Here is a 15,168-nt window from a genome sequence, read left to right as displayed (position 1 = left end):
TGGCCCAAGCTTTAATAGCTGAAAAATCAAAACCCTAAGGAATTAAATTTTGCATATCAAATCCAGTAGTCTTAAAAGACAGATATTATTATTAAGCAACAACAGCATTTTAAATATTTTTCATGGCACCATACCAAGAAAAATCAAAGGATAGAATATTACGTCACAGCAAAACTTTGCCAAAACTCACAGCTGAATTTTATCCAAAATACAATAAGTCATTTAAAGTTTGGGCTAATATTCTATCCACTGTGCCAATTGGCCAGGGCTCTTTTAAGAATTTAAATGTCTTCTTCTTGATTTGATAATATTTTATAATGCTTAAATTTATTCCTCTAATAATTACCCCCTCACTTATTTCATGTTATTTTAATATATGAAAAAATTATACTGTTTGTTAATACTCAAAAAATGTTAATTATATTTTCATCAAAATTTCTTTCAAAATTCATATCCATTATTCATAATAGAAACAATAAAAAAATCAAGAAGTACTACTTGCCAATGCCAGTTAAATGTTGATTTTCAACCAATATGCAATTCTTATATAACCTACTGAGAAAAAATAATAAAAGGATGTACTTATATCTTCTCTAAATCATATAAAATGAGGTTCTCTTTTCTAAAATTTAGTTAACTATATATATTTTCCCTCTTCTTGTTCAAAATCTACTGTCCTATGTTATTTCATCATTAGAAATTTAAGTAACAGTATTTCTCAAAGTGAATTCTTATTTCTAGAACTCTCTCTGCATGAAACAGTCCATTTTCCTTGCTTTCTGCTGTTCAGCAAGGCAGCCTTTTCTTGCCTGTGGGTTTTTTAACTTTCTTTTCTACCCTTCAGGCACTGAATTTTAAGAGATGTACCAGAAGTAAAACAGGCATGATCATCTAAAACCCTATGGTAAATATCTTAAGTCTCTAAAGTTCACTATGTACATAATATAGTATTTATGAATTCATATGCCTGTACTCAAAACCTTTTTACCTTTATATTAAAGACCCAAATAAACATCCACAAGTCTTTTTCTTTATTAAGAATTCTTTTTAGGTACATTTCCTTTATATGATTAACGTCTAACATCTCCATTTAATCCCATCATTTACAGAAGTATAAATAAATAAATAGGTTTAAAATAAAATATGGTTGCTCTAAGTCGACACCAATCTGAATGCCTGAAGTTATCTGGTCATTCCTGAGTTCTCCTTTTTGGTGAAAGTTTCCAGTGCTCAGGCGATGCAAAGAACAGGCACAGCAGACAAAAGCTTCTGTTCTACGGTATTTCAACAGAAAGAACTATGTAGATAATCTAGTTCAAGTTCTCTTTTTATACATCCAAAAAACTAAGACACAATTCCAAAAGATATTCATCTGCTTTGTTAAGAATCAGACAGAGCCTCTTAGCTTCTAACATCAGGTGCTCCTTTTCAGACAATGGGCTGTCCTTCCTGCTGCAGTAGATATAATCCAGCACTCTCTGAATTTAAGACTGAAGTTTCCAAACAGGTATAGGTCACATGCAAGCAAAAGTACAGTGTCAGATATGATCAGTTCCACTCCTTTGTTCAGAAATTTAACTCTAGCCTGACCAGCTGGTGGCACAGTGGATACAGCATCGGACTGGGATGCAGAGGACCCATGTTCCAAATGCCGAGGTCGCTGGCTTGAGCGTGAGCTCATCTGGTTTGAGCACAGCTCACCAGCTTGAGCCCAAGGTCACTGGCTTGAGCAAGGGTCACTTGGTCTGCTGTAGCCGCCCAGTCAAGGCACATATGAAAAAGTAATCAATGAATAACTAAGGAGCTACAATGAAGAACTGATGCTTCTCATCTCTCTCCCTTCCTGTCTGTCCCTATCTGGTCCTTTCACTGTCTCTGTCTCAGTCATAAAAAAAAAAAAAGAAATTTAACTCTATTATAATTTCATGGTAAACGACATCATAAGTGTGGTTTTTTTTTTTATCTTTTTAAGTTTATGAAACCTTACTAAACCAACTGCTGACACTTGCAGTGCTTACCTTGTCTATTAAGTGCATGACGGCACTGAGCTGTTCATCAGTGTTCTCTGTGGCCACTTTCATGACGATGCTGTGGAGCACTCTGTTAAGAATGTCACCATCCAGGGGCTGCTGTAGTTGATCTGCAAGCCCCCAGACAGCCTGCAAATCTGCATCAGAAACAAGAGTGATGTTGGCAGTCCCGTACACTTTATCAATTTTGGCACCACCTTTTGGGTCAAAAAGCACCACCTGGAAGCGTTTAGGAAATGGATTTAAAGATCCTGTCTCTGGGGTTAGGAGGACATCCAATACGGCACTTCTCTGGCTGGGTTCGAAGACCAGCGTGCCTTCAGTTCTCACAAAATCCTTCCCGGAGAGAGCTGGAGATATGAGAGCACGGCCCACTGTTTCAGCACTCCGCAACTCCTAGAAAGCAACCAACATGCTTCAGAGAAGGTGCAAGTCCTCTGATCTTGTCCAGAATAAACTCTTACTCCTGAAACAGGGGCTAGTTCTCTTAAGCATACTGATGGGTCATAACAACATTACGACAAAAGTACTGGGTTTATATTTTTTCTTATCTTCTAAGGTAAGTTAGAGGGGAAAATGTCCATCGTACAATAATGAGGTTAGAGAAGACAGATGCCTTAAAGCAGTGGTCCCTAATCCCTGGGCCGTAGATCGGTACCAGTCCGTGGGCCATTTGGTACCGATCCACAGAGAAAGAATAAATAACTTACATTATTTCCATTTTATTTATATTTAAGTCTGAACAATGTTTTATTTTTTTAAAATGACCAGATTCCCTCTGTTACATCTGTCTAAGACTCACTCTTGACACTTGTCTCGTTCACGTGATACATTTATCCGTCCCACCCTAAAGGCCAGTCCGAGAAAATATATATTTTCTGACATTAAACTGGTCCATGGCCCAAAAAAGGTTGGGGACCACTGGCTTAGAGTACACCAAGAGATAGGATAACAACTGTTGCTCCTGCCTCAAAGAATCTCTCTAATTGTGAACGCACTAAAAAATTGTGCTTTAAATAACACCTGCTGCAAAATATAAGTATGGAGGAAAAGAGGGAATATTTGCATTGTCATTTTCACCTCGAAATTTGGGAAGGATGGGGTTTGTGGGAGTTAAGAGAAAACAGAGGGAAGGAGGAGAAACTAGTCTCTGTTATTTTTACTTAGATACAAAAATACCTTAAGGAACAGGGAAGTTGGGCATCTATACCTCTGAATTTCTTCAAATTGTGGCTATTAAATATTTTTGGAAACTGAAGCATGAGAACTTAAGTCAAGGAAGAATCAAAGTAATGTGCATTTATTTACTATGTGCAAACAAATATTAAACTCCTAATACCTGCCAGTAGTTGACATACTGTGGCTACAAATATGAACAACAGACTACCTTCACTCATGGAACCTAGCAAAGGACATATAGATCAGCGGTTCTCAACCGGTGGCTCCCGACCCCAGCGGGGGTCGAACGACCAAAACACAGGGGTCGCCTAAAGCCATCGGAAATACATATTTTATTTAAAAATGTATTGTATAATAAATATGTATTTTCCGATGGCTTTAGGCAACCTGTGTTTTGGTCATTCGACCCCCCGCCGGGATCGCGACCCATAGGTTGAGAACCGCTGACATAGATAGTAAAAAAGTTGTGGAATTAGTAATACAACTTTACATGAAGATGAATTCTCTGAAGAAAAAGAAGACTAGGTAAGGGCATTCAGGGTGAAGGTAAGGGCACTATTTTATATTTAAGATAAGGTTGCTCAGGGAATCTTTTAAGAGACATTTGAGCAGAGACCTCAGTGACATAAGGAATAAGCCACACAAGGATCTGGGGGGACATATTCCAGGCAGAAGGAACAGCAAATACAAAGACCCCGAGGATGAGCCAGGACAATATGATTGTAAGAGGGTAAAAGTACAAGACGCTGGAGTCAGAAAGGTGGGCAGGGGCCAGATCCCATACATCTACTTTACAAAGAATGGCAAAGGCCTGACCAGGTGGTGGCGCAGTGGATAAAGCGTCAGACTGGGATGCAGAAAACCCAAGTTCGAGACCCCGAGGTCGCCAGCTTGAGCGCGGGCTCAACTGGTTTGAGCAAAAAGCTCACCAGCTTGGACCCAAGGTTGCTGGCTCGAGCAAGGGGTTATTCAGTCTGCTGAAGGCCCGCGGTCAAGGCACATATGAGAAAGCAATCAATGAACAACTAAGATGTTGCAACGTAAAACTGATGATTGACGCTTCTCGTCTCTCTCCATTCCTGTCTATCTCTCTCTCTCTGTCCCTGTAAAAAAATAAATAAAAATAAATAAACAAAGAGTGGCAAAGGACACTGAAGCATTCCAGGAGAGTGACACATTTTATTTCCTACCTTTATAACTATTCTGGCTCTCAGGGGATATGCTGTAGGAGGCAAGAAGAGACAGAAGGTTTCTGTGTTAGTTCATGTAAAAAATAATGGTAACTTGAAATAGGGTTGTATGAGTAGAAAGAGAAAGTTGGGCTCAGATTGGGGATATACTTTGACTGTTGAGTCAATTAATTCAATGTCAGGTAGAAGGAGAACTGAAGCCTGATGAGTGGTAGTGCAGTGGACAGAGCATCGACCTGGGCGGCTAAGGTCCCATGTTCGAAACCCCGAGGTTGCTGGCTTGAGCACAAGCTCACTTGGCTTGAGCACAAGCTCATTGACTTGAGCCAGCAGGCTCACCAACTTGAGCACGGGTCACCAGCTTGAGCATGGGATCATCAACATGATCTCACTGTCGCTGGCTTGAGCCCAAAAGTCACTGGCTTGAGCAAGGGATCACTGGCTCAGTTTGAGCCACCAGTCAAGGCATGTATGAGAAGGAATCAATCAACAAGCAAAAAATGACAAGACTGCGGGTTGATACCTCTCATCTCTCTCCCTTCCTATGTGTGTGTTTCTCTCTCTCACTACAAAAGAAAAAAAAGAGAATTGAGGACATTTGCTTCGATGAAGCGTAAAAAACATAGTTAAGGGTAGAAATCAGAGTTATTTCTTATACATATTAAGCCTGACATGCCTTTTAAACATTCAAATGAGGATGTCAAGTAGGAGCAATCAGCTATATGAATCTAGATCAGGGCGGTGAAGAGGATGGTGATAAAATTTCAGGAATCCTCATTTTAAAGATGCTATCTGAAGAAACAAATCTGAATGGTCTATCCCCCGTGCACCCCATTACTTGATGGTCAGGAAGACCAACTAGGCAACAGGAAGGAGCTGCCAGTGAGGTAATGTCTAAGAATAGAAAAGGGTGATGTGCCAGCAGCCCAAAGGAGAAGAGCATGCTTCCAGAAAGAGGAAGTGACCACGTGTGTCAAAACACAAAAGATCAATGAAGATAAAGGGTTTTTAAGAACACTGGCAGCAAAATGGTAAAACCAGAACAAAACAAAAACAAAACACCTTGTTGAGGTGAACACCACCAAAGTCTATCATCTTCAGAATGGATAAAGTATCCATTGGACTACTGTGTCATGATGAAACTTAAAGAACTACACACATCAACTTGGGTATTTCTCAGAAACACATTGTTGAGCAAAAAGTACACCAAACACAACACAATTGGCAGAATGTCATCTGCATAATTTCCAAAACAGGCAGACCTAAACAGCATATAATAAGTGGTAACACTATGCAAAAAAACAAGGGAATAATTCAACATGAAATTCAGAACATAGGTTACCTGCAAGATGAGGAGACGTTATCCTGCAGGAAAAAGCAGGATGGCATGAAAGAAGGGTTTGTGGAGTCTAGTTCTCTGACTTTGACAAGGCTGAATTTCTAAAGCTAGGTAGTGGTGACTTTATTACTATAAACTGCATACACACATTTGTGCATTGTATTCTAGTAGGATTTCACTATTCAGACATTAAAAGGAAATGGAATAATCAAAAATGTTCTTGTGTTTATAAAATACATATAAAAAAGAAACACTATGCAATTTAAACAAAACAATGGAAATCAATAAAAAATAGCCTTTGAATAGAATAGGCAATGTGAGAATAAGAAGGAAAAGTAGGTTCTTTTTTGAGCTTGTGTGCCCTAGGCTAATATACAGATATATAAATAAAAGGATTTTAAGTTGTTTTCTAACTTTGGCTTAGCTATAACCCTATTAAATTTAATGATAACTAGAATGAGTAATATTTTCATTATCTTAAAATTTTATATTCCTTAACTTTTTATTACAAATATGTAGATATAAGGGAACTAATGCTAAGACTATAGTATTTATGTACTGGGAATGCTGACCTACAACAGGGGATGTACACTACACCTACTGGTTTAATTACATTATGAAAATCTATTTAAAGAAGTGAAGATTGGTATCATCGTAACAGAATAGCAACTTGGTCCATAATTATTTTCTCATTCCTGCCAGCTACTGGAAAATAGAATTATATGTCTTTGCCTTCTAGTAATATGCCTAGCATTGAAGAGAGAAAATGCAGGGGCAATGAAGAAATAAGAAAAGAAAATAATACAAGAAGTGAAACTTTTATTTCTAATGTTTAAAATTAAACTTTTTATTTGAGATAAATGTAGATCCACATGCAGTTGCAAGAAATAATAGAGTGATCTCCTGTACCCTTTACCCAGTAGCCCTCACTGGTAACATTTTGCATAACTAAACCAGAGAGCAACCAGGATACTGACATTGATACAGTCAAGCTAGAGAGCCACTGGGATTTCCATCACCACAGGGATCCTTCACGTGCTTACAGTGCTATGAAAATACTATGAGTAACATGCTGGTGGCAGCATGTGTTTTGCAAGGAATCATTTATTAGTATTTAGAATCTTATTTTGGCAACTTCAATTCCCTTCTCATATGAGAATACAAAATACGGTGTGCCTCAGATCTCTTTAGCATCTGTTCTTCATCTCCAGTTGCCTTCTTTCACTCTACAGAAGTGATATATATTTCATGGGAGAAAAAGAAGAAATTGTGTATTTTTTTTCTCATTTCTCTTCCTACTTTAAATGCTCAAAGGAAAAATAATGCCAAAATTTCCCTACTATGAATCATTCTTTTTGTGTCCTACCACTTCAGAGCTACAGTATATGATGGAGTTTATTTCTAGATTCTCATATGATAGAGTTCTGTCTTCTTGTCTGCCAAGCTGCGGGCTCTGTCTTAAGGACAAGCTTTTCTGCCTGGCAAGCGTCCAGGACTGCTTATTCCTCCGAGCCCTATCTCCCCCTCCCGTCCCTGACAGACGTGCTCCAGTGCAGCGGTGGCTCAGGTATTACAGTTCATGCACAGAATGTTCTACGTGTTTGATACAACCAAGAGTATACTACACAGTACTTTGTCAAAAAACAAAACAAACAAAAACAAAAAATATTGAAACATTGAGGCCTAAAGAACCACGAGGTTTGGAATCTTTAAAACAGGGGAAATGGTGGCACTATCTGAAATGGCAGTTTCTAAACTGTGGTGTCTTCGAGTTATATGAGTCAAAAAGAAAAATAAGAAAAAGAGAGAGGCCCTGGCCGGTTGGCTCAGCGGTAGAGCGTCGGCCCGGCGTGCGGGGGACCCGGGTTCGATTCCCGGCCAGGGCACATAGGAGAAGCGCCCATTTGCTTCTCCACCCCCCCCCTTCCTCTCTGTCTCTCTCTTCCCCTCCCGCAGCCAAGGCTCCATTGGAGCAAAGATGGCCCAGGCGCTGGGGATGGCTCCTTGGCCTCTGCCCCAGGCGCTAGAGTGGCTCTGGTCGTGGCAGAGCGACGCCCCAGAGGGGCAGAGCATCGCACCCTGGTGGGCAGAGCGTCGCCCCTGGTGGGCGTGCCGGGTGGATCCCGGTCGGGCGCATGCGGGAGTCTGTCTGACTGTCTCTCCCCGTTTCTAGCTTCAGAAAAATACAAAAAAAAAAAAAAAAAAAAAAAAGAAAAAGAGAGAGAGGGGACAAGTTTCAATCCCTACAATCATGCTTTAAACAGAGTAGGTAACACTTTTGGTTTAATGTAGGAGAATTTTGCTGCTAGAAAACTAAAAAATAACACTGGAAAGGTGTATGATGTTGTCTGAACCAATCTTGGATCCAATCACTTCATGTTATATAATATTGCTCTTGGGAATCTCTGGGAACCTACCTGGTTCCCTCTCTTTCACCTGATGTCACCTAATGAGATGGATATGAAAAGTGGCAGTAACACCACATGAACTTACAAATTTAGAGAAACATAAAGATCAGTTAGTGTTTGAAGTTCTGGAGAAGATTTTCAACTAGTTCAACTATCAACAGTAAAAGACCATTACTTTCTGTTTCTGGTCGTAGAGAGTTCCACTGTGCAGAGATGTTAACTCTCTAGAGATCTTATAGAGCAGATCTATGCAAGAAGTTGGCACTGCACAACTAGCTTTTTCAAAAGAAAGAAAAATACAAAAGACTATCATTTTGAAACATCATCTAAATGAAAAAAATTGAACTCTTTCAAGGATGAAGCTCATATAATAAATAAAACGTGAATTATGGTGGCATCATAAGAAAATAACATTGCAATTATTCTTCATTTCTTTACATATGCTACAGGTTAAAAAAGAAAATCTCATGTTTTATGTTAGTAGGTATCTCATGCTTACCTGGGTCCTGAAGTTAACAGACATCATTAGTCCTGTCCCTGAATCTCTGGCCACCTGCAAACTGATTAAAGTGGCCTTTCTCTGAGCCACCGGTAGCCGAGAGCCCACAGGAAAATACATGAGGCATTGCAGTTCATCACTCTGCAATAATTTAATCTGTGCGAATCTGGCACTATTATTTATTGCTGCTCCAGCAGTTACTTCATACAGTTCCACAAAAAAATACATTTCAACTTGTGGTATCTGATGATGAAAAAAAGGAAAAAAATGATATTAATATATCTCTATTATTAGGTAATTCTGATGCTAAGAATTAGTACTATTCATACATATAATTACAGAAATAAATGTATATTTAGAATACAGTCTATATAATTATAGAATTAAATTCTTATGTTAGATTATCACAGAATTTATATTCTTTTAGTCCTTCTTTAAGAAACACCATTATTCTCCCTGGAGAAACTCCTCACTAGAAAATCAATGACAGAAGACTACTTTATGTGTATGTACTTCAGTAAGCAAAAGCATAAATAAAATATACTCATACAATAAAATGCTATTTAACAGTTAAAAGGAGTGAATTATTTTAATACTTTTCAATATGGATGAATTTGAAAACATGATAATGAGTGAAAAAAATCAAGTTGTGTGTTATGTTTAGTATGATACAATAAATGTAAAGTTAAAAATTACACACAACTTACTACATATCACTAATGGATATTTATTTAAAGATTTTAAAATGCCATGACAAGTTGGCTCAGGTGGAGGAGTTGGGTTGGGAACAGGGCAGAACATAGAGTTGGAGAATGTCACTGTACAGAGGAAAAAAAGAGAGCTTCCACTTTGTCAGTAAGGTTTTCTTTTTAAAAAGTTAAACATAACATGACCAAATATCGATAAGAGTCAATTTGGTAATTTTATGTACTTTACAAACTTCAGTATCAAATAAGTCTAATTTAGTTTGTTGATTACAGTTTGCTCATTTATTACCTCAGTTCTTTCTCAATAATCTCAAATAATTTATTTTCTAAAGCCTGCATTCAATTTTAGGATATACTACCAATCACCTGCTTTTACTTACTCACTCTTAGACAATAATCTAAATATTTTAGCAGCATTGCTAGATTTCTGTCTTAACTCAAATAAACTAAGCTGATGCATTTTCAACCGCATTTGCCATTGCCTTATTTGATATAATACAATGTTTTAATTTATCAGCAAGGGCCTCATTTGTTTTGTGACAATTAAAAATCATTTTTATTGACTTTAGAGAAAGGAAGAGAGAAACATTAATATGTTGTTCACTTATTTATGCAATCATTGGTTGATTCTTGCACATGTCCTGAGTGGGGATCAAACTCACAGACTTGGTGTATTGAGATCTCTAACCAACTAAACTAACTGTCCAGGGCTGTTTTGTGATAATTTTAAGGTGACTTACCATGTTGTTTATGTCATGAAACAATACAATACACTCTTTAGTATTATCCAAGAATAAGTCATATCTTAGTCACACGGTAACTGAACTTAATCTTCCTTTATAATCCGAAGAAATATGTTTAGATTTCCTATGGCACATGCCATTCGTTACAATTCTACAGCAGTAACTACTGAAATATGAAGATAACTGTATTCTTCCCACTCCTTAGAAACAAATTTGGCAAATATATTAATCTGAAACACTAGGAAATTATGGGTAACTTTATTTAAGAACTACCATTCCCTAATGGCCAAGTGAATTAAAGTCACAATAGCTTAATTGAACTAAATATTTCAGCATTACATTATTTTATTTCTCAACTGATTATATTACAACATAGACTCTTGTCTTTATTTTCCAGTAAAATATTTCTTCTCATTGTGATAATGATTAGAACATTACTGATAAACACTTAGAGTCAAAAGAATATGCTATAATCTAAATAAAGAACCATCTAAAATTGAACGGTATATAGATGGGTGCCACCACATAATCTGACTACATACAAAAAGAATCTTCCCGTCTTATAAAGAAATACACTATTTAAATAATATATTGTTGAACATATTGAAATATATTGTGAAACCAAACCCCACAGATCATATCTAAACCTCTCTAGACTTAGATATGACTAGAGACCTCTCAAGAATCTATTTCCTGTGTAAATGCCTACAAGTTCCTTTCCTAGTTAGGTCAGAAGTGTTCCAGGATGAGTTTTGTCCAACTAGTATAAAATGATTTTTCCTGGGTAAAATATTTGCTCAGTAGCCATTAAAGTAATAATTAACCCATATCTTTGTTACTTATTTTTAAATACTTGTAACATATTTAAACAATATGTTTAGTTTAAACAGATTTTGGGGGGTAAGATTGTGCTTCCTAATTAGCTATTATCTTGATACATTTTGCTAATATAGAACCATTAGCTACAACAGCAAAGAAAGGGGAAGTTCAAAAGACAAGTTTTAATCTTGGCCCAGTAGTTGACTAGGAAAAGTTACTTAAATGCTGCATAAGTTGAAAATGAAAGTACTGAATAACTGTTGAGATGACAATCAGAGATACGATTAAGTAGAAAAACTTTGAGCTGAGTGTCAGGACATTGGATTAAGTTTAGGCCCACCATTAATTAGTGATGTAATTCAATAAATGAATGTGTAGTGTTTGCTGCGTTGTGATGCTGTAACGCCCCTATCTCTAGTTTTGATGTAGCTACTGCTCAATCACTAAACCACCCTAGTCTCCATTCCCATCCATTGCGAATAATAGTTACACCAACCCTTTCCACTGCAGGGTCAACTCCTCGCCAAGAACTGTGTGAAGAACCTTTCATTCATTATCTAATTTAATCTAACAGCCCTATTATTAACACCATCACATCTGAGAGGCTCAGGAAGGTTAAGTAACCCATATCATCTAGTTAATTAGCAGAAGAGCTGAGTTTTGAACCTAGGTCTTCTATCATCGGAGCCCAAACTCTTAAACACCATACAACCCCCCAGAATAGCAGTATCTTTTGATAAAAAATAAAAAGATGGTTCTTAGATCAAAAGTCAAGAAATAGTTGTACTGCTTTGCCAGGACCTCCAAACAATCTCTCATAGTCCACTACAGAAGAATATGGCTGTAGAAGCAGCTTTACTTATACAGCTAGGTATTAGTTTATTGGGTACAAAATGAAGAATTTGTACCAATGAGCAATAGGTTTTCTTCTAGTAAAAAAAAAAAAGTAATTTATTAAAATGCATATTAGAGTCTATTACTACTTTTTAAAAATATATTTCTCCATTCTTCTGGGAATATAATTTTCTTCCCTCTTTTTAATTTTCTCTTACTGCAACTGGAATGTATATTGCTCTTGCCTACATCTTTCCCTTTAACAATTGAGAAGATGAGAACAAATGCCTTGAAAATTAGCTGCAGGATAAAACTCAGCTCTATGATTTGAAAAATCATTAGAAAGATGTAAGAGGTGAGACCAAATTCTTTCTTTTGCCAAAATGAAACTGCGTGGATATAGGCTCACTTCTCACATTAGGAAATATATATATGTACACACAGCATCCCACATATTACCTACTGTATTTTCTCAAACCTTAACAATGTTTTTAGTACCTAGGAATTTCCTTAGTGTTTTCCTGCAAGGAGGGCAAGCTCTCCTCCACCTGCATTCCAACGTCCCTGTTTCCCTTGTTTTCAGAGTCTGTAAACACCTACCTGTTTGACTCTCTTCTTTTCTCTCTCTCTGCTGCAGGCAGAAACCCCCTTCAAACAGTATTAAAGCACAATTTTCAAAATAGTTGAAGTCTAGTGAGATCTTTCCCAGATCCTAATTTACCAAAAATCTTACTTCAGATAAAATGCACAATAGAATTTTCAGTAACATGTATGTAACACATTTATGGAGGATAATGGGAGGACCCAAAGATTCATATAACCATGTTTTAACTTTCAAGCAGCTGAGAGTTCAATAGTCAAGATAAAATTCAATTTTGACCCTGAATAAAACTGATATCTTCCATAAGAAAGGTACAGATGGTCTTTGTAATTCAGAGAATTAAGAAATCTAACTGGAGGTATCAGGTGAGGCAACATGGAGGAAGTGATATTTTGACTAGTCCTTAAGGGAGAACTAGTAAATGTGGGGTCTGTGGGGCTTGAGGAAGGCATAACCCTATTTGAACAAATACACAGAAGAGGATTTAAGTGTTTTCAAGTAGAATAAGATGAGCAAATGTTTTCAATATTGGCATTTCAGTTTCTCCTTTTCAGTGTGATAGGATGTATTACTGGCTAATGAAATTCCCATTCCAGAAAAGTAAAATACAATATGGTATGTTAAATCAGAAAATATCAATGGAATTCAATATTTTAACTTTTATTTATTGATTGATTTTACAGAAAGAGAGAGGAAGGGGGAGAAGGAGAGAAAAGGACACAGAAAGAAAGGCACTGATTTTTTTTCCCACATACTTTTGCAATCATTGGTTGCTTTTTGTATGTGTCCTCACTGGGGATTAAACCAACCACCTTGACATATCGGGATGACACTCTAGCCAACTGAACTACCCAGCCAGGGATGAAATTCAGTACTTTTAAAACTTACTTCCTAACTCTATCACTACCAAGATGGTCCACAGCAACACCACCAACAACCATTAATTCTTATACACATCTCTAGTTCTAAAACTTTCTTATGAAAAAAATAATTCTTGGAAAGTAGTTGATTAGATGGCTTAGGTCAGGAAAAATTGTTATAAAGCCAATAAGCTTCTAGAGAAAATGAAAAGACAAAAGACCAGCTTAACAGGACTTGCAGTGATATGACTTGACTACTATATTTGAGTAGCAAAAAGAAAAGCATTTAGTAAGTAAATAAAATTAGTTGAATTTGAGACTTTACAAAAAAATTATATATAAGTGAACCTACCCAGTTCAAACCTGTGTTGTTCAAGCATCAACTATATTTTTGATCTGTTATTGGGAATCCTCAGATGTGGAATGCTGACTTAAGTTAGAAGGAATTTTTGATCCCAGCATTTTCCAAGATCAACTGTGATTGTATTTGCATATTATTTCTGCTGTTTAAGTGTTTACCATGTACAAAGAAACTATGATATTTTTGAACATTCATAATATTATGACTAGTTTTTGTATTAAATATTTGAGTTTAATAAATTTAGTGGACACAAAGCAAATACTACTGGGTGCTTGTTAGACATTAAAGTACCACAGAACAGTAATTAAAAAAAAAAGAAAAGCCAGCTCTGGCTGATTGGCTCAGTGGTAGAGCATTTGCTTGGCATGTGGGTACCCCAGGTTTGATCCCTGGTCAGGGCTCACAGGAGAAGTGACCATCTGCTTCTCCTACCCCTTCTTTCTCTCTCTCTCCTCTCTCTCTTCTCCTCCCATAGCTATGGCTCAAATGATTTCAGCAAGTTGGCCCTGGGTGCTTAAGTCGACTCTGTGGCCTCGCCCCAGGCACTAAAATAGCTTGGTTGCTGAGCAACGGAGCAGCGGTCCCAGATGGGCAGAGTATTGCCCAGTAGGGGGCTTGCCAGATAGATCCCGGTTAGGGTGCATGTGAAGTCTGCCTCTGCCTCCTCACCTCTCACTTAATTTAAAAAATGCCACACATAATTACTAAGTGACAAAAGCTCTATTAGGTCATCAGTGACCAATACCATTTGAATAATGCAGATCCTTTGGAAAGAGGAGGAATTCCTGTCTTGTGGGTGCCATGTGCAACATGAACCAATAGAAATTTCTCCAAAGCTTGGCTCTGGCCAGCTTGCTCAGTGGACAGAGCATTGGCCCAGCATGCAGAGATCCCAGGGTCAATCCTCAGTCAGGGCACACATGAGAAGTAGCCATTGGCTTCTTTGCCTCCCTCTCCCATTTCGCTCTCTCTTCCTCTCGCAGCCAGTGTGGCTCGGCTGGTCTGAGCGCTGGCCTGGTCGATGAGGATAGCTCAATGGATTCAAGCCTCAGTCCCAGACACAGGTTGCCAGGTACATCCCAGTCAGGGCACATGCATGAGTCAGTCTCTCTGTCTCCCCTCCTCACTTGAAATATATTAAAAAAATAAAATGAAATAAAAATAAAATAAAATAAATAATTTATCCAATGACTCACCGAGCGTGGCCTCTCTGCCTCTTAATCAAAACTTAACTTTCTAACTACACAAGAATAGAAGATGAAAGACTTTTCACCCTATGATGAAATCTATAGATAAAATATGATCAAATCTATAGATATAATAAAAGCAAAACACTAATATTCAGAGTAATCAGAGATACTATTTGGCTGCAAATCACCCAAGGGATCATTCACATAATGAGCAGGTGGGCCAAGAAGAATTGTGGAAATGACAAGAAATAGAAACTAAGAAAACTGATAAACTTTTTTAAAAATTGAGGTATAGTTGACGTATAACATGTATTAGTTTTAAGTGTGTACAGTAATGAACTTACTTACAAAAATTCTCTAATAAAAGCATTTCTGAAGTCTGTCAAGTAAAGAGATTTAGACATTACA

The 15,168-nt window shown here is 37.4% G+C and overlaps 1 protein-coding gene across 1 annotated transcript in view; it reads right to left on the bottom strand.

Moving 5' to 3' along the window:
• Nucleotides 1-15,168, bottom strand: part of ADGRV1 (adhesion G protein-coupled receptor V1) — a 697,985-nt gene that overhangs the window by 395,613 nt on the left and 287,204 nt on the right. Inside the window, exons 77-78 of the mRNA XM_066381830.1 lie at nucleotides 8,646-8,888; nucleotides 2,019-2,426 (exon numbers count right to left, since the gene is read on the bottom strand). Of these exons, the coding sequence (XP_066237927.1) occupies nucleotides 2,019-2,426; nucleotides 8,646-8,888 (651 nt within the window). The remainder of the gene's footprint in view (nucleotides 1-2,018; nucleotides 2,427-8,645; nucleotides 8,889-15,168) is intronic.

Source organism: Saccopteryx leptura, chromosome 4 (genome assembly GCF_036850995.1).
Source record: "Saccopteryx leptura isolate mSacLep1 chromosome 4, mSacLep1_pri_phased_curated, whole genome shotgun sequence".
Taxonomy (NCBI): Eukaryota; Metazoa; Chordata; class Mammalia; order Chiroptera; family Emballonuridae; genus Saccopteryx; species Saccopteryx leptura.
Note: the sequence above shows the minus strand (reverse complement) of the source record. Positions and strands in the feature narration are given on the sequence as shown.